This window comes from Anomaloglossus baeobatrachus, chromosome 7, assembly GCF_048569485.1.
Source record: "Anomaloglossus baeobatrachus isolate aAnoBae1 chromosome 7, aAnoBae1.hap1, whole genome shotgun sequence".
Taxonomy (NCBI): domain Eukaryota; kingdom Metazoa; phylum Chordata; class Amphibia; order Anura; family Aromobatidae; genus Anomaloglossus; species Anomaloglossus baeobatrachus.
The window spans coordinates 8,560,410-8,586,388 of NC_134359.1; the positions used below are offsets into that span (position 1 = coordinate 8,560,410).

The window sequence follows — 25,979 nt, forward strand, 5'->3', positions numbered from 1 at the left end:
ATTAATTGGGCCATTTGCGAGTCGCTGGCGGTGGCGATTGCTCCGTTTATCTTCGGCGCCTGCACCAGTCGCGGTAATGATTCCATTATCCCTCTGGATGAGCGCCATCCTGCATCCTAATGTCTCCGCCGTCATCCTGATCTCCTTCTATCTGACCGGGCATCGGCTGTTAACCTCTGCAGCGCCGGGCCGCCTCCACCGCGCGGTGTCATCGCTTTGGCCATGTGCAGAACGTCGCGTTCTCATCAGCGGATTGTAAAGAGACCGTTACCCGACAGGTCAGAGGAGCGCGCTGCGGGCTGGGGACAGGTGAGCGCACTGCGGGGCCAGGGACAGAGGAGCGCGCTGCGGGCTGGGAACAGATGAGCGTGCTCTGGGGCCAGGGACAGGTGAGCGCGCTCTGGGGCCGGGGACAGGTGAGCGTGCTCTGGGGCCGGGGACAGGTGAGCGTGCTCTGGGGCCGGGGACAGGTGAGCGCGCTCTGGGGCCGGGGGACAGGTGAGCGCGCTCTGGGGCTGGGGACAGGTGAGCGCGCTCTGGGGCCGGGGACAGGTGAGCGCGCTCTGGGGCCGGGGATAGGTGAGCGTGATCTGGGGCCCCGGGGACAGGTGAGCGCGCTCTGGGGCCCCGGGGACAGGTGAGCGCGCTCTGGGGCCCCGAGGACAGGTGAGCGCGCTCTGGGGCCCCGAGGACAGGTGAGCGCGCTCTGGGGCCCCGAGGACAGGTGAGCGCGCTCTGGGGCCGGGGACAGGTGAGCGCACTCTGGGGCCGGGGACAGGTGAGCGTGCTCTGGGACCGGGGACAGGCGAGCGTGCTCTGGGGTCTCGGGGACAGGTGAGCGTGCTCTGGGGTCCCGGGGACAGATGAGTGTGCTCTGGGGCCGGGGATAGGTGAGCGTGCTCTGGGGCCGGGGACAGGTGAGCGCGCTCTGGGGCCCCGAGGACAATTGAGCGCGCTCTGGGGCCGGGGACAGGCAAGCGTGCTCTGGGGCCGGGGACAGGTGAGCGTGCTCTGGGGCCGGGGACAGGCAAGCTTGCTTTGGGGCCGGGGACAGGTGAGCGTGCTCTGGGGCCGGGGACAGGCAAGCGTGCTCTGGGGCCGGGGACAGGGAGCGTGCTCTGGGGCCGGGGACAGGCGAGCGTGCTCTGGGGTCGGGGACAAGTGAGCGCGCTCTGGGGCCCTGAGGACAGGTGAGCACGGGCCGGGGACATCGAATGCTGCCAGATGAATGGACAGTCCTCGCTCTCGATACGTTTCTTTCCATCAGTCGGTGTCTTTAGTGCGTTGTTGCCGCACGCGCCCCGTGCAGCGTTACACGGATCGTCAGCAGCGCCCCCTCCTGTAATAACCAGCATGGACTCTCCCATTACTTGTGTTCTCCGATTCCTGGGACGGATGGTACCAACTCCAGTCACTGACAGCAAGCGCACATGTCACTGACAGCAAGCGCACATGTCACTGACAGCAAGCGCACATGTCACTGACAGCAAGCGCACATGTCACTGACAGCAAGCGCACATGTCACTGACAGCAAGCGCACATGTCACTGACAGCAAGCGCACATGTCACCGACAGCAAGCGCACATGTCACCGACAGCAAGCGCACATGTCACCGACAGCAAGCGCACATGTCACTGACAGCAAGCGCACATGTCACTGACAGCAAGCGCACATGTCACGGACAGCAAGCGCACATGTCACGGACAGCAAGCGCACATGTCACCGACAGCAAGCGCACATGTCACCGACAGCAAGCGCACATGTCACCGACAGCAAGCGCACATGTCACCGACAGCAAGCGCACATGTCACCGACAGCAAGCGCACATGTCACCGACACTGAGCTAGTGACAGACAAGCCCCCGGAGATCGGAGACCGCACAATGAGCCCCTAACCTGTGCAGTCATGTGACTCCTGCTGGACATGGCGGGTGTGTGACATCATCAGCGCGCGGTGAGTGCTGCTCCGGTGACCGCCCGTCATTTCACCTCCTGTCACTTCCATCCTCTTTGTGCTGCAGGTCTCGTCCGCGGCTACGGCTTTCTGCTCTGACCCTGAACATATCTAATCTCCTTCCTGAGCCGCCGCCGGTCCCTAATGTAGTTTACAGTCCATTATGTTATTAGCGGCTCTTGCGACGTCCGCTGCTTAATTACTGAGAGCCGAGGGGCGGTGACGAGAAAGGCTGTGGTCGGATCCACTGCCACGCACGCCGCACTACAGAGCCCAGCAGGGAAGCAGTCTCTGCAACCAGAAAACCCATATGTGTACAGCAACTGCACCAGCAGAATAGTGAATGCAGCTCTGGAGTATAATACAGGAGGTAACTCAGGATCAGTAATGTATGTACACAGTGACTGCACCAGCAGAATAGTGAGTGCAGCTCTGGAGTATAATACAGGAGGTAACTCAGGATCAGTAATGTAATGTATGTACACAGTGACTGCACCAGCAGAATAGTGAGTGCAGCTCTGGGGTATAATACAGGAGGTAACTCAGGATCAGTAATGTATGTACACAGTGACTGCACCTGCAGAATAGTGAGTGCAGCTCTGGGGTATAATACAGGAGGTAACTCAGGATCAGTAATGTAATGTATGTACACAGTGACTGCAGCAGCAGAATAGTGAGTGCAGCTCTGGAGTATAATACAGGAAGTAACTCAGGATCAGTAATGTAATGTATGTACACAGTGACTGCACCAGCAGAATAGTGAGTGCAGCTCTGGAGTATAATACAGGAGGTAACTCAGGATCAGTAATTTAATGTATGTACACAGTGACTGCAGCAGCAGAATAGTGAGTGTAGCTCTGGAGCATAATACAGGAGGTAACTCAGGATCAGTAATGTAATGTACGTACACAGTGACTGCACCAGCAGAATAGTGAGTGCAACTCTGGAGTATAATACAGGAGGTAACTCAGGATCAGTAATGGAATGTATGTACACAGTGACTGCACCAGCAGAATAGTGAGTGCAGCTCTGGAGTATAATACAGGAAGTAACTCAGGATCAGTAATGTAATGTATGTACACAGTGACTGCACCAGCAGAATAGTGAGTGCAGCTCTGGAGTATAATACAGGAGGTAACTCAGGATCAGTAATTTAATGTATGTACACAGTGACTGCAGCAGCAGAATAGTGAGTGCAGCTCTGGAGCATAATACAGGAGGTAACTCAGGATCAGTAATGTAATGTATGTGTACAGTGACTGCACCAGCAGAATAGTGAGTGCAGCTCTGGAGTATAATGCAGGAGGTAACTCAGGATCAGTAATGTATGTACACAGTGACTGCACCAGCAGAATAGTGAGTGCAGCTCTGGAGTATAATACAGGAGGTAACTCAGGATCAGTAATGTAATGTATGTACACAGTGACTGCAGCAGCAGAATAGTGAGTGCAGCTCTGGAGTATAATACAGGAGGTAACTCAGGATCAGTAATGGAATGTATGTACACAGTGACTGCAGCAGCAGAATAGTGAGTGCAGCTCTGCAGTATAATACAGGAGGTAACTCAGGATCAGTAATGGAATGTACAGTGTGTGACTTTTTCATTACCCCCCTCTCTTCTGTGGCTCCGGCAGGAGGTGTCCTGGGCTGATTTCGGGTTCCCGGGAAGAGACGGTCGGGACAGCACACTGTGGATTGGAAGTCGAGGGGCAAACACCCCGTGTCACATCGATTCCTATGGCTGTAACCTGGTGCTACAAGTGCAGGGCAGGTAACTGAGAGCAGAGTCCGCTCTTCCTGACTTGCTGCTTCACAGCTGCGGGTTTGTTACAGTTGTACCCAGAATAGATGTCCTCGGTGAGGCAGACCCCGGCTTATGTCTCTCCTTGTACAGTGAGGAGGGGGCTGGCTTTGCGGCTGCGGTTAGCAGTCAGCCCCCTTCATGAACTGCTGTGATGAGCACACGGACAGCGCAGCCCTGTGTCCAGCACGGAGATCCGCGTGACGATCATCGGACCGCGGCCCCGGAGCAGGAATGTGCGACGCTCTATCATACACTGACTAATGATCATTAAGGCTGGAAAATCCCTTTAAGACTCGGCGTCTTTTCGTGTGGTTTATATATGATGTCACTGTGATTGTGATGATGTCACTTCTCTGTACTCCATACCAACCCCATCATCCAGCCATCCGCTCCGGACGCTTGTGTAATCCTATCCTATATGCTGCATTTGTAGCCCCCGACACTGCAGTATCAGCACTGACATGGGGGGCAGTGGTGAAATATTCAGCGTCCATCGCCCCCTCCCCTGCGCTGCCCCCTTTCCCCTGCGCTGCCCCCTTTCCCCTGCGCTGCCCCCTTTCCCCTGCGCTGCCCCCTTTCCCCTGCGCTGCCCCCTTTCCCCTGCGCTGCCCCCTTTCCCCTGCGCTGCCCCCTTTCCCCTGCGCTGCCCCCTTTCCCCTGCGCTGCCCCCTTTCCCCTGCGCTGCCCTCTTTCCCCTGCGCTGCCCCCTTTCCCCTGCGCTGCCCCCTTTCCCCTGCGCTGCCCCCTTTCCCCTGCGCTGCCCCCTTTCCCCTGCGCTGCCCCCTTTCCCCTGCGCTGCCCTCTTTCCCCTGCGCTGCCCCCTTTCCCCTGCGCTGCCCCCTTTCCCCTGCGCTGCCCCATTTTCCCCTGCGCTGCCCCATTTTCCCCTGCGCTGCCCCCTTTCCCCTGCCCTGCCCCATTTTCCCCTGCCCTGCCCCCTTCCCCCTGGGCCGACCCCTTCCCCCTGGGCCGACCCCTTCCCCCTGGGCCGACCCCTTCCCCCTGGGCCGACCCCTTCCCCCTGGGCCGCCCCCTTCCCCTGTGCCGCCCCCTTCCCCTGTGCCGCCCCCTTCCACTGTGCCGCCCCCTTCCCCTGTGCCGCGACTTTCCCCTGTGCCGCCCCTTTCCCCTGTGCCGCCCCCTTCCCCTGTGCCGCCCCCTTCCCCTGTGCCGCCCCCTTCCCCTGTGACGCCCCCTTCCCCTATGACGCCCCCTTTCCCCTGTGCCGCCCCCTTCCCCTGTGCCGCGACTTTCCCCTGTGCCACCCCTTTCCCCTGTGCCGCCCCCTTCCCCTCTGCCGCCCCTTTCCCCTGTGCCGCCCCCTGTGACGCCCCCTTCCCCTGTGACGCCCCCTTCCCCTGTGACGCCCCCTTCCCCTGTGACGCCCCCTTCCCCTGTGACGCCCCCTTCCCCTGTGACGCCCCTTTCCCCTGTGCGGCCCCTTTCCCCTGTGCCGCCCCCTTCCCCTGTGCCGCGACTTTCCCCTGTGTCGCCCCTTTCCCCTGTGTCGCCCCCTTCCCCTGTGCCGCCCCTTTCCCCTGTGACGCCCCCTGTGACGCCCCCTTCCCCTGTGACGCCCCCTTCCCCTGTGACGCCCCTTTCCCCTGGGCCGCCCCCTTCCCCTGGGCTGCCCCCTTCCCCTGTGACGCCCCCTTCCCCTGTGACGCCCCCTTCCCCTGTGACGCCCCTTTCCCCTGGACTGCCCCCTTCCCCTGTGCTGCCCCCTCCTCTGCGTTCGCTCTCGGATCAGTCCGCTGCACAGGCTTCTCCTTATTTCTTTTCTTGTGGCGTTTGTTGATGCCGGAAGACCCCGTACAGCGGAGCGCGCACAGAAAAGGGGCGAGTGCCAGATCGGAGAGGTGACCACTGCCGTGACCTCCGGCGTGGCCCCCTGGCCACTGTGCGTCCTCCCACGTGCCCACTTGATGCTGAGCATATTGCTCCCCTGACATCCTCTGTGCTGCTGGTGAGACCACGCCCCTACACCCCGTCGGTGGTTCAGTGTCCTGGGCACTCGGTCATTCTTATCTCCACACATTCTGGTTACAGAGGACGGTGAGAATTTTGCTCTTTCGTCGGGTGATCGGCGCCTGTTCACACCGCACAAGTGTCGCAGTTTAGATGCCCCATAATAACTATTGTGAGACCTTCCGAAAGATCCACAAACTCCTCTCCTGAAATCCTCTGTGCTGCCCCAACTCCTATCATTACGTAACATGAAAGCAAACTTATTCTGAAATCCTCTGTGCTGCTGCAAACAGCGCTTCTTCCACCAAATTACCATTGTGTTACTGCCCATTCCACTCCTGAAATCCTCTGTTCTGCTGCTGCAAACAGTGCTTCTTCCACCAAATTACTATTGTGTTACTGCCCATTCCACTCCTGAAATCCTCTGTGCTGCTGCTGCAAACAGCGCTTCTTCCACCAAATTACCGTTGTGTTACTGCCCATTCCACTCCTGAAATCCTCTGTGCTGCTGCTGCAAACAGCGCTTCTTCCACCAAATTACCGTTGTGTTACTGCCCATTCCACTCCTGAAATCCTCTGTTCTGCTGCTGCAAACAGCGCTTCTTCCACCAAATTACTATTGTGTTACTGCCCATTCCACTCCTGAAATCCTCTGTGCTGCTGCTGCAAACAGCGCTTCTTCCACCAAATTACCGTTGTGTTACTGCCCATTCCACTCCTGAAATCCTCTGTGCTGCTGCTGCAAACAGCGCTTCTTCCACCAAATTACCGTTGTGTTACTGCCCATTCCACTCCTGAAATCCTCTGTGCTGCTGCTGCAAACAGCGCTTCTTCCACCAAATTACCGTTGTGTTACTGCCCATTCCACTCCTGAAATCCTCTGTGCTGCTGCTGCAAACAGCGCTTCTTCCACCAAATTACCATTGTGTTACTGCCCATTCCACTCCTGAAATCCTCTGTGCTGCTGTGGACCTATTTACTGACAGACGCACATTTATATCTCTGCTCGTTACATTTTATGATTCTCTTTCTTTGTTTTCAGGAAGAAGTGGCACTTGTTTCCCCCCGAGGACACCGCACATCTGTACCCCACCCGCATCCCGTACGAGGAGTCCAGCATCTTCAGTAAGGTTAACGTGGTCAACCCTGATCTGCGGCGTTATCCAGCGTTCTCCAGAGCCCATCCACACGTGGTCACCTTACATCCAGGCCAGGTATACAGCAAAGCGATTGATTTACACTATACAGGGAGCTCCCCCTAGTGGTGACTGCAGACAGGATCTTATCATGTATCTCTGTATACAGGGAACTCCTCCTAGTGGTGACTGCAGACAGGATCTTATCATGTATCTCTGTATACAGGGAGCTCCCCCTAGTGGTGGCTGCAGACAGGATCTTATCATGTATCTCTGTATACAGGGAGCTCCCCCTAGTGGTGACTGCAGACAGGATCTTATCATGTATCTCTGTATACAGGGAGCTCCCCCTAGTGGTGACTGCAGACAGGATCTTATCATGTATCTCTGTATACAGGGAGCTCCCCCTAGTGGTGGCTGCAGACAGGATCTTATCATGTATCTCTGTATACAGGGAGCTCCCCCTAGTGGTGACTGCAGACAGGATCTTATCATGTATCTCTGTATACAGGGAGCTCCCCCTAGTGGTGACTGCAGACAGGATCTTATCATGTATCTCTGTATACAGGGAGCTCCCCCTAGTGGTGACTGCAGACAGGATCTTATCATGTATCTCTGTATACAGGGAGCTCCCCCTAGTGGTGGCTGCAGACAGGATCTTATCATGTATCTCTGTATACAGGGAGCTCCCCCTAGTGGTGACTGCAGACAGGATCTTATCATGTATCTCTGTATACAGGGAGCTCCCCCTAGTGGTGACTGCAGACAGGATCTTATCATGTATCTCTGTATACAGGGAGCTCCCCCTAGTGGTGACTGCAGACAGGATCTTATCATGTATCTCTGTATACAGGGAGCTCCCCCTAGTGGTGGCTGCAGACAGGATCTTATCATGTATCTCTGTATACAGGGAGCTCCCTCTAGTGGTGACTGCAGACAGGATCTTATCATGTATCTCTGTATACAGGGAGCTCCCCCTAGTGGTGACTGCAGACAGGATCTTATCATGTATCTCTGTATACAGGGAGCTCCCTCTAGTGGTGACTGCAGACAGGATCTTATCATGTATCTCTGTATACAGGGAGCTCCCCCTAGTGGTGACTGCAGACAGGATCTTATCATGTATCTCTGTATACAGGGAGCTCCCCCTAGTGGTGGCTGCAGACAGGATCTTATCATGTATCTCTGTATACAGGGAGCTCCCCCTAGTGGTGGCTGCAGACAGGATCTTATCATGTATCTCTGTATACAGGGAGCTCCCCCTAGTGGTGACTGCAGACAGGATCTTATCATGTATCTCTGTATACAGGGAGCTCCCCCTAGTGGTGGCTGCAGACAGGATCTTATCATGTATCTCTGTATACAGGGAGCTCCCCCTAGTGGTGACTGCAGACAGGATCTTATCATGTATCTCTGTATACAGGGAGCTCCCCTAGTGGTGACTGCAGACAGGATCTTCTCATGTATCTCTGTATACAGGGAGCTCCCCCTAGTGGTGACTGCAGACAGGATCTTATCATGTATCTCTGTATACAGGGAGCTCCCCCTAGTGGTGACTGCAGACAGGATCTTATCATGTGTCTCTGTATACAGGGAGCTCCCCCTAGTGGTGACTGCAGACAGGATCTTATCATGTGTCTCTGTATACAGGGAGCTCCCCCTAGTGGTGACTGCAGACAGGGTCTTATCATGTATCTCTGTATACAGGGAGCTCCCCCTAGTGGTGGCTGCAGACAGGATTTTATCATGTATCTCTGTATACAGGGAGCTCCCTCTAGTGGTGACTGCAGACAGGATCTTATCATGTATCTCTGTATACATGGAGCTCCCCCTAGTGGTGGCTGCAGACAGGATCTTATCATGTGTCTCTGTATACAGGGAGCTCCCCCTAGTGGTGACTGCAGACAGGATTTTATCATGTATCTCTGTATACAGGGAGCTCCCTCTAGTGGTGGCTGCAGACAGGAGCTTATCATGTATCTCTGTATACAGGGAGCTCCCCCTAGTGGTGACTGCAGACAGGATCTTATCATGTATCTCTGTATACAGGGAGCTCCCCCTAGTGGTGGCTGCAGACAGGATCTTATCATGTATCTCTGTATACAGGGAGCTCCCCCTAGTGGTGACTGCAGACAGGATCTTATAATGTATCTCTGTATACAGGGAGTACCCCCTAGTGGTGGCTGCAGACAGGACCTTATCATGTGTCTCTGTATACAGGGAGCTCCCCCTAGTGGTGACTGCAGACAGGATCTTATCATGTATCTCTGTATACAGGGAGCTCCCCCTAGTGGTGGCTGCAGACAGGATCTTATCATGTATCTCTGTATACAGGGAGCTCCCCCTAGTGGTGACTGCAGACAGGATCTTATCATGTATCTCTGTATACAGGGAGCTCCCCCTAGTGGTGGCTGCAGACAGGATCTTATCATGTGTCTCTGTATACAGGGAGCTCCCCCTAGTGGTGACTGCACACAGGATCTTATCATGTATCTCTGTATACAGGGAGCTCCCCCTAGTGGTGGCTGCAGACAGGATCTTATCATGTATCTCTGTATACAGGGAGCTCCTCCTAGTGGTGACTGCAGACAGGATCTTATCATGTATCTCTGTATACAGGGAGCTCCCCCTAGTGGTGGCTGCAGACAGGATCTTATCATGTATCTCTGTATACAGGGAGCTCCCCCTAGTGGTGACTGCAGACAGGATCTTATCATGTATCTCTGTATACAGGGAGCTCCCCCTAGTGGTGGCTGCAGACAGGATCTTATCATGTATCTCTGTATACAGGGAGCTCCCCCTAGTGGTGACTGCAGACAGGATCTTATCATGTATCTCTGTATACAGGGATCTCCCCCTAGTGGTGACTGCAGACAGGATCTTATCATGTATCTCTGTATACAGGGAGCTCCCCCTAGTGGTGGCTGCAGACAGGATCTTATCATGTATCTCTGTATAGAGGGAGCTCCCCCTAGTGGTGACTGCAGACAGTATCTTATCATGTATCTCTGTATACAGGGAGCTCCCCCTAGTGGTGGCTGCAGACAGGATCTTATCATGTATCTCTGTATACAGGGAGCTCCCCCTAGTGGTGGCTGCAGACAGCATCTTATCATGTATCTCTGTATACAGGGAGCTCCCCCTAGTGGTGGCTGCAGACAGGATCTTATCATGTATCTCTGTATACAGGGAGCTCCCCCTAGTGGTGGCTGCAGACAGCATCTTATCATGTATCTCTGTATACAGGGAGCTCCCCCTAGTGGTGGCTGCAGACAGAATCTTATCATGTATCTCTGTATACAGGGAGCTCCCCCTAGTGGTGGCTGCAGACAGGATCTTATCCTGTATCTCTGTATACAGGGAGCCCCCCCTAGTGGTGACTGCAGACAGGATCTTATCATGTATCTCTGTATACAGGGAGCTCCTCCTAGTGGTGACTGCAGACATGATCTTATCATGTATCTCTGTATACAGGGAGCTCCCCCTAGTGGTGGCTGCAGACAGGATCGTATCATGTATCTCTGTGTACAGGGAGCTCCCCCTAGTGGTGGCTGCAGACAGGATCTTATCATGTATCTCTGTATACAGGGAGCTCCCCCTAGTGGTGGCTGCAGACAGGATCGTATCATGTATCTCTGTATACAGGGAGCTCCCCCTAGTGGTGGCTGCAGACAGGATCTTATCATGTATCTCTATACAGGGAGCTCCCCCTAGTGGTGGCTGCAGACAGGATCTTATCATGTATCTCTGTATACAGGGAGCTCCCCCTAGTGGTGACTGCAGACAGGATCTTATCATGTATCTCTGTATACAGGGAGCTCCCCCTAGTGGTGACTGCAGACAGAATCGTATCATGTATCTCTGTATACAGGGAGTTCCCCCTAGTGGTGGCTGAAGACAGGATCTTATCATGTATCTCTGTATACAGGGAGCTCCCCCTAGTGGTGGCTGCAGACAGGATCTTATCATGTATCTCCGTATACAGGGAGCTCCCCCTAGTGGTGGCTGCAGACAGGCTCTTATCATGTATCTCCGTATACAAGGAGCTCCCCCTAGTGGTGGCTGTAGACAGGATCTTATCATGTATCTCTGTATACAGGGAGCTCCTCCTAGTGGTGGCTGCAGACAGGATCTTATCATGTGTCTCTGTATACAGGGAGCTCCCCCTAGTGGTGACTGCAGACAGGATCTTATCATGTATCTCTGTATACAGGGAGCTCCTCCTAGTGGTGGCTGCAGACAGGATCTTATCATGTATCTCTGTATACAGGGAGCTCCCCCTAGTGGTGACTGCAGACAGGATCTTATAATGTATCTCTGTATACAGGGAGTACCCCCTAGTGGTGGCTGCAGACAGGATCTTATCATGTATCTCTGTATACAGGGAGCTCCCCCTAGTGGTGACTGCACACAGGATCTTATCATGTATCTCTGTATACAGGGAGCTCCCCCTAGTGGTGGCTGCAGACAGGATCTTATCATGTATCTCTGTATACAGGGAGCTCCCCCTAGTGGTGACTTCAGACAGGATCTTATAATGTATCTCTGTATACAGGGAGTACCCCCTAGTGGTGGCTGCAGACAGGATCTTATCATGTGTCTCTGTATACAGGGAGCTCCCCCTAGTGGTGACTGCAGACAGGATCTTATCATGTATCTCTGTATACAGGGAGCTCCCCCTAGTGGTGGCTGCAGACAGGATCTTATCATGTATCTCTGTATACAGGGAGCTCCCCCTAGTGGTGACTGCAGACAGGATCTTATCATGTATCTCTGTATACAGGGAGCTCCCCCTAGTGGTGGCTGCAGACAGGATCTTATCATGTATCTCTGTATACAGGGAGCTCCCCCTAGTGGTGGCTGCAGACAGGATCTTATCATGTATCTCTGTATACAGGGAGCTCCCCCTAGTGGTGACTGCAGACAGGATCTTATCATGTATCTCTGTATACAGGGAGCTCCCCCTAGTGGTGACTGCAGACAGGATCTTATCATGTATCTCTGTATACAGGGAGCTCCCCCTAGTGGTGACTGCAGACAGGATCTTATCATGTATCTCTGTATACAGGGAGCTCCCCCTAGTGGTGGCTGCAGACAGGATCTTTCATGTATCTCTGTATACAGGGAGCTCCCCCTAGTGGTGGCTGCAGACAGGATCTTATCATGTATCTCTGTATACAGGGAGCTCCCCCTAGTGGTGACTGCAGACAGGATCTTATCATGTATCTCTGTATACAGGGAGCTCCCCCTAGTGGTGGCTGCAGACAGGATCGTATCATGTATCTCTGTATACAGGGAGCTCCCCCTAGTGGTGGCTGCAGACAGGATCTTATCATGTATCTCTGTATACAGGGAGCTCCCCCTAGTGGTGGCTGCAGACAGGATCTTATCATGTATCTCTGTATACAGGGAGCTCCCCCTAGTGGTGACTGCAGACAGGATCTTATCATGTATCTCTGTATACAGGGAGCTCCCCCTAGTGGTGACTGCAGACAGAATCGTATCATGTATCTCTGTATACAGGGAGCTCCCCCTAGTGGTGGCTGAAGACAGGATCTTATCATGTATCTCTGTATACAGGGAGCTCCCCCTAGTGGTGGCTGCAGACAGGATCTTATCATGTATCTCCGTATACAGGGAGCTCCCCCTAGTGGTGGCTGCAGACAGGCTCTTATCATGTATCTCTGTATACAAGGAGCTCCCCCTAGTGGTGGCTGTAGACAGGATCTTATCATGTATCTCTGTATACAGGGAGCTCCTCCTAGTGGTGGCTGCAGACAGGATCTTATCATGTGTCTCTGTATACAGGGAGCTCCCCCTAGTGGTGACTGCAGACAGGATCTTATCATGTATCTCTGTATACAGGGAGCTCCTCCTAGTGGTGGCTGCAGACAGGATCTTATCATGTATCTCTGTATACAGGGAGCTCCCCCTAGTGGTGACTGCAGACAGGATCTTATAATGTATCTCTGTATACAGGGAGTACCCCCTAGTGGTGGCTGCAGACAGGATCTTATCATGTATCTCTGTATACAGGGAGCTCCCCCTAGTGGTGACTGCACACAGGATCTTATCATGTATCTCTGTATACAGGGAGCTCCCCCTAGTGGTGGCTGCAGACAGGATCTTATCATGTATCTCTGTATACAGGGAACTCCCTCTAGTGGTGACTGCAGACAGAATCTTATCATGTATCTCTGTATACAGGGATCTCCCCCTAGTGGTGACTGCAGACAGGATCTTATCATGTATCTCTGTATAGAGGGAGCTCCCCCTAGTGGTGACTGCAGACAGGATCTTATCATGTATCTCTGTATACAGGGAGCTCCCCCTAGTGGTGGCTGCAGACAGGATCTTATCATGTATCTCTGTATACAGGGAGCTCCCCCTAGTGGTGGCTGCAGACAGCATCTTATCATGTATCTTTGTATACAGGGAGCTCCCCCTAGTGGTGGCTGCAGACAGGATCTTATCATGTATCTCTGTATACAGGGAGCTCCCCCTAGTGGTGGCTGCAGACAGCATCTTATCATGTATCTCTGTATACAGGGAGCTCCCCCTAGTGGTGGCTGCAGACAGAATCTTATCATGTATCTCTGTATACAGGGAGCTCCCCCTAGTGGTGGCTGCAGACAGGATCTTATCCTGTATCTCTGTATACAGGGAGCCCCCCCTAGTGGTGACTGCAGACAGGATCTTATCATGTATCTCTGTATACAGGGAGCTCCTCCTAGTGGTGACTGCAGACATAATCTTATCATGTATCTCTGTATACAGGGAGCTCCCCCTAGTGGTGGCTGCAGATAGGATCGTATCATGTATCTCTGTGTACAGGGAGCTCCCCCTAGTGGTGGCTGCAGACAGGATCTTATCATGTATCTGTGTATACAGGGAGCTCCCCCTAGTGGTGGCTGCAGACAGGATCTTATCATGTATCTCTGTATACAGGGAGCTCCCCCTAGTGGTGGCTGCAGACAGGATCTTATCATGTATCTCTGTATACAGGGAGCTCCCCCTAGTGGTGGCTGCAGATAGGATCGTATCATGTATCTCTGTGTACAGGGAGCTCCCCCTAGTGGTGGCTGCAGACAGGATCTTATCATGTATCTGTGTATACAGGGAGCTCCCCCTAGTGGTGGCTGCAGACAGGATCTTATCATGTATCTCTGTATACAGGGAGCTCCCCCTAGTGGTGGCTGCAGACAGGATCTTATCATGTATCTCTATATACAGGGAGCTCCCCCTAGTGGTGGCTGCAGACAGGATCTTATCATGTATCTCTGTATACAGGGAGCTCCCCCTAGTGGTGGCTGCAGACAGGATCTTATCATGTATCTCTATATACAGGGAGCTCCCCCTAGTGGTGGCTGCAGACAGGATCTTATCATGTATCTCTGTATACAGGGAGCTCTCTCTAGTGGTGGCTGCAGACAGGATCTCATCATGTATCTCTGTATACAGGGAGCTCCCCCTAGTGGTGGCTGCAGACAGGATCTTATCATGTATCTCTGTATACAGGGAGCTCCCCCTAGTGGAGGCTGCAGACAGGATCTTATCATGTATCTCTGTATACAAGGAGCTCCCCTAGTGGTGGCTGTAGACAGGATCTTATCATGCATCTCTGTATAGAGGGAGCTCCCCCTAGTGGTGGCTACAGACAGGATCTTATCATGTATCTCTGTATACAGGGAGCTCCCCCTAGTGGTGGCTGCAGACAGGCTCTTATCATGTATCTCTGTATACAAGGAGCTCCCCCTAGTGGTGGCTGCAGACAGGATCTTATCATGTATCTCTGTATACAGGGAGCTCCCCCTAGTGGTGGCTGCAGACAGGATCTTATCATGTATCTCTGTATAGAGGGAGCTCCCCCTAGTGGTGACTGCAGACAGGATCTTATCATGTATCTCTGTATACAGGGAGCTCCCCCTAGTGGTGGCTGCAGGCAGGATCTTATCATGTATCTCTGTATACAGGGAGCTCCCCCTAGTGGTGGATGCAGACAGGATCTTATCATGTATCTCTGTATACAGGGAGCTCCCCCTAGTGGTGGCTGCAGACAGGATCTTATCATGTATCTCTATATACAGGGAGCTCCTCCTAGTGGTGACTGCAGACAGAATCTTATCATGTATCTCTGTATACAGGGAGCTCCCCCTAGTGGTGGCTGCAGACAGCATCTTATCATGTATCTCTGTATACAGGGAGCTCCCCCTAGTGGTGGCTGCAGACAGGATCTTATCATGTATCTCTGTATACAGGGAGCTCTCTCTAGTGGTGGCTGCAGACAGGATCTCATCATGTATCTCTGTATATAGGGAGCTCCCCCTAGTGGTGGCTGCAGACAGGATATTATCATGTATCTCTGTATACAGGGAGCTCCCCCTAGTGGTGGCTGCAGACAGGATCTTATCATGTATCTCTGTATACAGGGAGCTCCTCCTAGTGGTGACTGCAGACAGGATCTTATCATGTATCTCTGTATACAGGGAGCTCCCCCTAGTGGTGGCTGCAGACAGGATCTTATCCTGTATCTCTGTATACAGGGAGCCCCCCCTAGTGGTGACTGCAGACAGGATCTTATCATGTATCTCTGTATACAGGGAGCTCCTCCTAGTGGTGACTGCAGACATAATCTTATCATGTATCTCTGTATACAGGGAGCTCCCCCTAGTGGTGGCTGCAGACAGGATCGTATCATGTATCTCTGTGTACAGGGAGCTCCCCCTAGTGGTGGCTGCAGACAGGATCTTATCATGTATCTCTGTATACAGGGAGCTCTCTCTAGTAGTGGCTGCAGACAGGATCTCATCATGTTTCTCTGTATACAGGGAGCTCCCCCTAGTGGTGGCTGCAGACAGGATCTTATCATGTATCTCTGTATACAGGGAGCTCCCCCTAGTGGAGGCTGCAGACAGGATCTTATCATGTATCTCTGTATACAAGGAGCTCCCCCTAGTGGTGGCTGTAGACAAGATCTTATCATGTATCTCTGTATAGAGGGAGCTCCCCCTAGTGGTGGCTACAGACAGGATCTTATCATGTATCTCTGTATACAGGGAGCTCCCCCTAGTGGTGGCTGCAGACAGGCTCTTATCATGTATCTCTGTATACAGGGATCTCCCCCCAGTGGTGACTGCAGACAGGATCTTATCATGTATCTCTGTATACAGGGAGCTCCCCCCAGTGGTGACTGCAGACAGGATCTTATCATGTATCTCTGTATACAGGGAGCTCCCCCTAGTGGTGGCTGCAGGCAGGATCTTATCATGTATCTCTGTATACAGGGAGCTCCCCCTAGTGGTGGATGCAGACAGGATCTTATCATGTATCTCTGTATACAGGGAGCTCCCCCTAGTGGTGGCTGCAGACAGGATCTTATCATGTTTCTCTATATACAGGGAGCTCCTCCTAGTGGTGACTGCAGACAGAATCTTATCATGTATCTCTGTATACAGGGAGCTCCCCCTAGTGGTGGCTGCAGACAGGATCTTATCATGTATCTCTGTATACAGGGAGCTCCCCCTAGTGGTGGCTGCAGACAGGATCTTATATATCTCTGTATACAGGGAGCTCCTCCTAGTGGTGACTGCAGACAGGATCTTATCATGTATTTCTGTATACAGGGAGCTCCCCCTAGTGGTGGCTGCAGACAGGATCTTATATATCTCTGTATACAGGGAGCTCCTCCTAGTGGTGACTGCAGACAGGATCTTATCATGTATTTCTGTATACAGGGAGCTCCCCCTAGTGGTGGCTGCAGACAGGATCTTATATATCTCTGTATACAGGGAGCTCCTCCTAGTGGTGACTGCAGGCAGGATCTTATCATGTATCTCTGTATACAGGGAGCTCCCCCTAGTGGTGGATGCAGACAGGATCTTATCATGTATCTCTGTATACAGGGAGCTCCCCCTAGTGGTGGCTGCAGACAGGATCTTATCATGTTTCTCTATATACAGGGAGCTCCTCCTAGTGGTGACTGCAGACAGAATCTTATCATGTATCTCTGTATACAGGGAGCTCCCCCTAGTGGTGGCTGCAGGCAGGATCTTATCATGTATCTCTGTATACAGGGAGCTCCCACTAGTGGTGACTGCAGACAGGATCTTATCATGTATCTCTGTATACAGGGAGCTCCCCCTAGTGGTGGCTGCAGACAGGATCTTATCATGTATCTCTGTATATAGGGAGCTCCCTCTAGTGGTGGCTGCAGACAGAATCTTATCATGTATCACTGTATACAGGGAGCTCCCCCTAGTGGAGGCTGCAGACAGGATCTTATCATGTATCTCTGTATACAGGGAGCTCCCCCTAGTGGTGGCTGCAGACAGGATCTTATCATGTATCTCTGTATACAGGGAGCTCCCCCTAGTGGAGGCTGCAGACAGGATCTTATCATGTATCTCTGTATACAAGGAGCTCCCCCTAGTGGTGGCTGTAGACAGGATCTTATCATGTATCTCTGTATAGAGGGAGCTCCCCCTAGTGGTGGCTACAGACAGAATCTTATCATGTATCTCTGTATACAGGGAGCTCCCCCTAGTGGTGGCTGCAGACAGGATCTTATCATGTATCTCTGTATAGAGGGAACTCCCCCTAGTGGTGGCTACAGACAGGATCTTATCATGTATCTCTGTATACAGGGAGCTCCCCTTAGTGGTGGCTGCAGACAGGCTCTTATCATGTATCTCTGTATACAAGGAGCTCCCCCTAGTGGTGGCTGTAGACAGGATCTTATCATGTATCTCTGTATAGAGGGAGCTCCCCCTAGTGGTGACTGCAGACAGGATCTTTTCATGTATCTCTGTATACAGGGAGCTCCCCCTAGTGGTGGCTGCAGGCAGGATCTTATCATGTATCTCTGTATACAGGGAGCTCCCCCTAGTGGTGGATGCAGACAGGATCTTATCATGTATCTCTGTATACAGGGAGCTCCCCCTAGTGGTGGCTGCAGACAGGATCTTATCATGTATCTCTATATACAGGGAGCTCCTCCTAGTGGTGACTGCAGACAGAATCTTATCATGTATCTCTGTATACAGGGAGCTCCCCGTAGTGGTGGCTGCAGACAGGATCTTATCATGTATCTCTGTATACAGGGAGCTCCCCCTAGTGGTGGCTGCAGACAGGATCTTATATATCTCTGTATACAGGGAGCTCCTCCTAGTGGTGACTGCAGACAGGATCTTATCATGTATCTCTGTATACAGGGAGCTCCCCCTAGTGGTGGCTGCAGACAGGATCTTATCATGTATCTCTGTATACAGGGAGCTCCTCCTAGTGGTGACTGCAGACAGGATCTTATCATGTATCTCTGTATACAGGGAGCTCCCCCTAGTGGTGGCTGAAGACAGGATCTTATCATGTATCTCTGTATACAGGGAGCTCCCACTAGTGGTGACTGCAGACAGGATCTTATCATGTATCTCTGTATACAGGGAGCTCCCCCTAGTGGTGGCTGAAGACAGGATCTTATCATGTATCTCTGTATACAGGGAGCTCCCCCTAGTGGTGGCTGCAGGCAGGATCTTATCATGTATCTCTGTATACAGGGAGCTCCCACTAGTGGTGACTGCAGACAGGATCTTATCATGTATCTCTGTATACAGGGAGCTCCCCCTAGTGGTGGCTGCAGACAGGATCTTATCATGTATCTCTGTATATAGGGAGCTCCCTCTAGTGGTGGCTGCAGACAGAATCTTATCATGTATCTCTGTATACAGGGAGCTCCCCCTAGTGGTGGCTGCAGACAGGATCTTATCCTGTATCTCTGTATACAGGGAGCTCCCCCTAGTGGTGGCTGCAGACAGGATCTTATCATGTATCTCTGTATATAGGGAGCTCCCTCTAGTGGTGGCTGCAGACAGAATCTTATCATGTATCTCTGTATACAGGGAGCTCCCCCTAGTGGTGGCTGCAGACAGGATCTTATCCTGTATCTCTGTATACAGGAAGCTCCCCCTAGTGGTGGCTGCAGACAGGATCTTATCATGTATCTCTGTATACAGGGAGCTCCCCCTAGTGGTGGCTGCAGACAGGATCTTATCATGTATCTCTGTATACAGGGAGCTCCCCCCAGTCTGTCGGGCCATGTCTTGTCTTTCACCAGTATCATACATCAAGTTTTCGGAGACTAGTGATCTCTAGGGGTTTTGCCATTTCCCCACAGAATAATATTTACATAAGGTAATCCTGTGAGTGCAGAGATAAGGGGGTGCAGAGATAAGGGGGTGCGGAGCGTTTTGCTATGTCTGAGCCTATATTAGGCACTGGGTTCCTGGGAATGTCCGTTATCTGCACGTGCTGAGCTCTGCTATGTTCTCGCCAGTGGAGGTTAATGGCTCCACCTGCTGGTCAGTCCCAGGATTGTTGGAGTGGTTTCATGTGTTTTATTTCCATTGTTGCTGATATTTTCTTTGTGGCTGCGTCGCTGCCATTTACTGCCCATCGCCGTCCGGTCTGCAGCTGATCGGTGCGCAGCGCTGCTGCCCCTCACTGTTCTGCTGCTTGTGACCACAGCAGTATATATCTGCGCTGACACATTGTAACAACCTATCAGAGGAGAGGACCTGCTGATTGTGTGATCAGCGGACGGAGGAATAGGGAAAATAAGCCGAGATTAATTCTTAAGTCTATAGATGTACATGGTCTCCCCATTCACTGACCGCAAGCAGAGAAGGGAAAAATAACAGTCCAAGGATTAATCGTTATAGCTTCCTTTTTTCCTTTGTTCCTTTCCTTTTTTCCTTTGTTCCTTTCCTTTTTTCCTTTGTTCCTTTCCTTTTTTCCTTTGTTCCTTTCCTTTTTTCCTTTGTTCATTTCCTTTGTTGCTTTCCTTTTTTCCTTTGTTCCTTTCCTTTTTTCCTTTGTTGCTTTCCTTTTTTCCTTTGTTCCTTTCCTTTTTTCCTTTGTTCCTTTCTTTTTTTCCTTTCCTTTTTTCCTTTGTTCCTTTCCTTTTTTTCCTTTGTTCCTTTCCTTTTTTTCCTTTATTGCTTTCCTTTTTTTCCTTTGTTCCTTTCCTTTTTTCCTTTGTTCCTTTCCTTTTGTCCTTTGTTCCTTTCCTTTTTTCCTTTGTTCCTTTCCTTTTTTCCTCTGTTCCTTTCCTTTTTTCCTCTGTTCCTTCCTTCCTTCCTTCCTTCTTTCCTTTTCTTCCTCTTCCTTTCTTTCTCTGTTCCTTGCTTCCTTTCTTCATCTGTTCTTTTTTTTCCTTTCTTCCTTTGTTCTTTCCTTCCTTTCTTCCTCTGTTCTTTCCTTCCTTTCTTCCTCTGTTCTTTCCTTCCTTTCTTCCTCTGTTCTTTCCTTCCTTTCTTCCTCTGTTCTTTCCTTCCTTTCTTCCTCTGTTCTTTCCTTCCTTTCTTCCTCTGTTCTTTCCTTCCTTTCTTCCTCTGTTCTTTCCTTCCTTTCTTTCTCTGTTCTTTCCTTCCTTTCTTTCTCTGTTCTTTCCTTCCTTTCTTTCATTGTTCTTTCCTTCCTTTCTTTCATTGTTCTTTCCTTCTTTTCTTCCTCTGTTCTTTCCTTTCTTCCTCTGTTATTTCCTTCCTTTCTTCCTCTGTTCCTTCCTCTGTTCCTTCCTCTGTTCCTTCTTCTGTTCTTTCCTTCCTCTGTTCCTTTCTTTCTTTCTCTGTTCCTTTCTTTCTTTCTCTGTTCCTTTCTTTCTTCCTCTGTTCCTTTCCTTCCTTTTGTCCTCTGTTCCTTTCCTTTTTTCCTCTGTTCCTTTCCTTTTTTCCTCTGTTCCTTCCTTCCTTCTTTCCTTTTCTTCTTCTTCCTTTCTTTTTCTGTTCCTTGCTTCCTTTCTTCCTCTGTTCTTTCCTTCCTTTCTTCCTCTGTTCTTTCCTTCCTTTCTTCCTCTGTTCTTTCCTTCCTTTCTTCCTGTGTTCTTTCCTTCCTTTCTTTCTCTGTTCTTTCCTTCCTTTCTTCCTCTGTTCTTTCCTTCCTTTCTTCCTCTGTTCTTTCCTTTCTTCATTTCTTCCTGTGTTATTTCCTTCCTTTCTTCCTCTGTTCCTTCCTCTGTTCCTTCCTCTGTTCCTTCCTCTGTTCCTTCCTCTGTTCCTTCCTCTGTTCCTTCCTCTGTTCCTTCATCTGTTCCTTCCTCTGTTCCTTCCTTCCTCTGTTCCTTTCTTTCTTTCTCTGTTCCTTTCTTTCTTTCTCTGTTCCTTTCTTTCTTTCTTTCTCTGTTCCTTTCTTTCTTCCTCTGTTTCTTTCTTCCTCTGTTTCTTTCTTCCTCTGTTTCTTTCTTCCTCTGTTTCTTTCTTCCTCTGTTTCTTTCTTCCTCTGTTTCTTTCTTCCTCTGTTTTTCTTCCTCTGTTTTTCTTCCTCTGTTCCTTCCTTTCTTCCTCTGTTCCTTCCTTTCTTCCTCTCTTCCTCTGTTCCTTCCTTCCCTGTTCCTTCCTTCCCTGTTCCTTCCTTTCTTTCTTTCTCTGTTCCTTTCTTTTTTCCTCTGTTTCTTTCTTCCTTTCTCCCTCTGTTCCTTTCTTCCTCTGTTCGTTCCTTCCTTTCTTCCTCTGTTCCTTTCTTCCTCTGTTCCTTTCTTCCTCTGTTCCTTTCTTCCTCTGTTCCTTTCTTCCTCTGTTCCTTTCTTCCTCTGTTCCTTTCTTCCTCTGTTCCTTTCTTCCTCTGTTCCTTTCTTCCTCTGTTCCTTTCTTCCTCTGTTCCTTCCTTCCTCTGTTCCTTCCTTCCTCTGTTCCTTCCTTCCTTCCTCTGTTCCTTTCCTTTTTTCCTCTGTTCCTTCCTTCCCCTTTCTTCTTCTGTTCCTTTCTTCCTCTGTTCCTTCCTTCCTTCCTCTCTTCCTCTGTTCCTTAATTTCTTTCTTCCTCTGTTCCTTTGCTTTCTTCTTCTTTTCCCTCCTTCCTTTTTTCCTCTGTTCATTCCTTCCTCTGTTCCTTCCTTCCTTCCTTTCTTCCTCTGTTCCTTCCTTCCTTTCTTCCTCTGTTCCTTCCTTCCTTTCTTCCTCTGTTCCTTTCCTTTTTTCCTCTGTTCCTTCCTTCCTTTCTTCCTCTGTTCCTTCCTTCTTTTCTTCCTCTGTTCCTTCCTTCTTTTCGTCCTCTGTTCCTTTCCTTTTTTCCTCTGTTCCTTTCTTCCTTTCTTCCTCTGTTCCTTTCTTCCTTTCTTCCTCTGTTCCTTCCTTCCTTTCTTCCTCTGTTCGTTCCTTCCTTTCTTCCTCTGTTCCTTCCTTCCTTTCTTCCTCTGTTCCTTTCTTCCTTTCTTCCTCTGTTCCTTTCCTTTTTTCCTCTGTTCCTTTCTTCCTTTCTCCCTCTGTTCCTTTCTCCCTCTGTTCCTTTCTTCCTCTGTTCCTTTCTTTCTTTCTCTGTTCCTTTCTTTCTTCCTCTGTTCCTTTCTTTCTTCCTCTGTTCCTTTCCTTCCTTTTTTCCTCTGTTCCTTTTCTTTTTTCCTTTGTTCCTTTCCTTTTTTCCTTTGTTGCTTTCCTTTTTTCCTTTGTTCCTTTCCTTTTTTCCTTTGTTCCTTTCCTTTGTTCCTTTGTTCCTTTCCTTTTTCCCTCTGTTCCTTTCCTTTTTTCCTCTGTTTCTTTCCTTTCTTCCTCTGTTCCTTCCTTCTTTTCTTCCTCTGTTCCTTCCTTCCTTCCTCTGTTCCTTTCCTTTTTTCCTCTGTTCCTTCCTTCCTCTCTTCCTCTGTTCCTTAATTTCTTTCTTCCTCTGTTCCTTCCTTCCTTTCTTCCTCTATTCCTTCCTTTCTTTTTTTTTATCATAAAGGTTTTTATTGAGTTTTCAGAAAAATACAACTTCTCATACAACAACATCAAGAACAGGAGCATTGAGTAGCAAGAGGTGGAATAGCCTCGAGCCATTATCAGAATATCAATCTGGGACATTAAATACCCCTTACAACAACAACCTGAACATAGGAGCAGGGAGGGAGGGGGGAAAGAGAGGGGGTGGGGGAAGCAGCTCTACAAGACATTCTTAGGCATAATCCATTTATTTATGGTGTAGGTGTCGGTATCTGGGGGAGGGCCGTTGCATAAAGGGAAGTGGCCCACGGGTGCCATTGTTTAAGTCTCACCGTTCTCTTCTCTAGGTTGGGGGCCAAGTTGGTTTCGTATAGCCAGTGTAGGTTGATCCTCTCAATTAGATCTCTTTTTGTAGGGGGGCTCACCGACCTCCACTTGTATGCCACACAGTACCTGCCAGCTATGAGAATGTGAGAAATGATGTTTTTTAAAAGATCCGGGATCCCATCTAAGCCAATGTGTAGCACCGCTAAGGTTGGGTTTGGAGAAAGGCGGAGACTCTTCCTTTCTTCCTCTTTTCCTTTCCTTTTTTTCCTCTGTTCCTTTCTTCCTTTCTCCCTCTGTTCCTTTCTTCCTCTGTTCCTTCCTTTCTTCCGCTGTTCCTTCCTTTCTTCCTCTGTTCCTTCCTTCCTTTCTTCCTCTGTTCCTTCCTTTCTTCCTCTGTTCCTTCCTTCCTTTCCTCTTCTTCCTCTTTTCCTTGTGATGAGATTACCCCCAGGGGGGAGCGTTTTTCCTTCCTTTCTTCCTCTGTTCCTTCCTTCCTTTCTTCCTCTGTTTCTTCCTCTGTTCCTTCCTTTCTTCTTCTGTTCCTTCCTTCCTTTCCTCTTCTTCCTCTTTTCCTTGTGATGAGATTACCCCCAGGGTGGAGAGTTTTTCCTTCCTTTCTTCCTCTGTTCCTTCCTTCCTTTCCTCTTCTTCCTCTTTTCCTTGTGATGAGATTACCCCCAGGGGGGAGTGTTTTTCCTTCCTTTCTTCCTCTGTTTCTTTCTTCCTGTGTTTCTTCCTCTTTTCCTTCCTTTCTTCTTCTGTTCCTTCCTTCCTTTCTTCCTCTGTTTCTTCCTCTTTTCCTTCCTTTTTTCTTCTGGTCCTTCCTTCCTTTCCTCTTCTTCCTCTTTTCCTTCGGATGATATTACCCCCAGGGTGGAGCGTTTTTCCTTCCTTTCTTCCACTGTTCCTTCCTTTCTTCCTCTTCCTCTTTTCCTTCGGATGATATTACCCCCAGGGGGGAGCGTTTTTCCTTCCTTTCTTCCTTCCTGTTTCTTCCTCTGTTCCTTCCTTTCTTCCTCTGTTCGTTCCTTCCTTTCTTCCTCTGTTCCTTCCTTCCTTTCTTCCTCTGTTCCTTTCTTCCTCTGTTCTTTCCTTCCTTTTTCCTTTGTTCCTTTCCTTCCTTTCTTCCTCTGTTCCTTTCCTTCCTTTTTCCTCTGTTCCTTTCCTTTCCTTTTTTCCTTTGTTCCTTTCCTTTTTTCCTCTGTTCCTTTCCTTTTTTCCTTTCCTTTTTTTCCCTATGTTCCTTCCTTCTTTCCTTTTCTTCCTCTTCCTTTCTTTCTCTGTTCCTTGCTTCCTTTCTTCCTCTGTTCCTTCCTCTGTTCCTTTCTCTGTTCTTTCCATCCTTTCTTCCTTTTTTCCTCTGTTCCTTTTTTCCTCTGTTCCTTTTTTCCTCTGGTCCTTTCTTCCTCTATTCTTTCCTTCCTTTCTTCCTCTGTTCTTTCCTTCCTTTCTTCCTCTGTTCTTTCCTTCCTTTCTTCCTCTGTTCTTTCCTTCCTTTCTTCCTCTGTTCCTCCCTTCCTTTCTTCCTCTGTTCCTTCCTTCCTTTCTTCCTCTGTTCTTTCCTTCCTTTCTTCCTCTGTTCTTTCCTTCCTTTCTTCCTCTGTTCTTTCCTTCCTTTCTTCCTCTGTTCTTTCCTTCCTTTCTTCCTCTGTTCTTTCCTTCCTTTCTTCCTCTGTTCTTTCCTTCCTTTCTTCCTCTGTTCTTTCCTTCCTTTCTTTCTCTGTTCTTTCCTTCCTTTCTTTCTCTGTTCTTTCCTTCCTTTCTTTCTCTGTTCTTTCCTTTCTTCCTTTCTTCCTGTTCTTTCCTTCCTTCCTCTGTTCCTTCCTTCCTCTGGTCCTTTCTTTCTTTTTCTATTCCTTTCTTTCCTTTCTTTCTCTGTTCCTTTCCTTCCTTTCTTTCTCTGTTCCTTTCCTTTTTTCCTCTGTTTCTTCCTTCCTTTCTTCCTCTGTTCCTTCCTTTTTTCCTGTTTCTTTCTTCCTCTGTTTCTTTCTTCCTCTGTTTCTTTCTTCCTCTGTTCCTTCCTTCCTTTCTTCCTCTGTTCCTTCCTTCCCTGTTCCTTCCTCCCTTTCTTCCTCTGTTCCTTTCCTTTCTTCCTCTGTTCCTTTCCTTTCTTCCTCTGTTCCTTTCCTTTCTTCCTCTGTTCCTTTCCTTTCTTCCTCTGTTCCTTCCTTCTTTTCTTCCTCTGTTCCTTCCTTCCTTTCTTCCTCTGTTCCTTCCTTCCTCTGTTCCTTTCCTTTTTTTCCTCTGTTCCTTCCTTCCCCTTTCTTCTTCTGTTCCTTTCTTCCTCTGTTCCTTCCTTCCTTTGTTCCTTAATTTCTTTCTTCCTCTGTTCCTTTGCTTTCTTCTTCTTTTCCTTCCTTCCTTTCTTCCTTTCTTCCTCTGTTCCTTCCTTCCTTTCTTCCTCTATTCCTTCCTTCCTTTCTTCCTCTGTTCCTTCCTTCCTTTCTTTCTCTGTTCCTTTACTTTTTTCCTCTGTTCCTTTCTTCCTTTCTCCCTCTGTTCCTTTCTTCCTTTCTTCCTCTGTTCCGTCCTCTGTTCCTTCCTTCCTTCTTTTTCCTCTTTTCCTTGTGATGATATTACCCCCAGGCTGGAGCGTTTTTCCTTCTTCTGTTCCTTCCTCTGTTCCTCTGTTCCTTCCTTCCTTCTTTTTCCTCTTTTCCTTCGCATGATATTACCCCCAGGATGGAGCGTTTTTCCTTCCTCTGTTCCTTCCTTTCTTCCTCTGTTCCTTCCTCTGTTCCTCTGTTCCTTCCTTTCTTCTTCTTCCTCTTTTCCTTCGGATGATATTACCCCCAGGATGGAGCATTTTTCCTTCCTCTGTTCCTTCCTTTCTTCCTCTGTTCCTTCCTTTCTTCTTCCTCTTTTCCTTCGGATGATATTACCCCAGGGTGGAGCGTTTTTCCTTCCTCTGTTCCTTTCTTTCCTCTTCTTCCTCTTTTCCTTCGGACGATATTACCCCAGGGTGGAGCGTTTTTCCTTCCTCTGTTCCGTCCTCTGTTCCTTCCTTTCCTCTTCTTCCTCTTTTCCTTCGGATGATATTACCCCAGGGTGGAGCGTTTTTCCTTCCTCTGTTCCTTCCTTTCTTCCTCTGTTCCTTCCTTTCTTC

The 25,979-nt window shown here is 50.0% G+C and overlaps 1 protein-coding gene across 1 annotated transcript in view; it reads left to right on the forward strand.

The window, feature by feature from the left end:
• Positions 1–25,979, forward strand: part of HSPBAP1 (HSPB1 associated protein 1) — a 74,678-nt gene that overhangs the window by 25,680 nt on the left and 23,019 nt on the right. The window contains exons 4-5 of the mRNA XM_075318750.1: positions 3,588–3,724; positions 6,768–6,939. Of these exons, the coding sequence (XP_075174865.1) occupies positions 3,588–3,724; positions 6,768–6,939 (309 nt within the window). The remainder of the gene's footprint in view (positions 1–3,587; positions 3,725–6,767; positions 6,940–25,979) is intronic.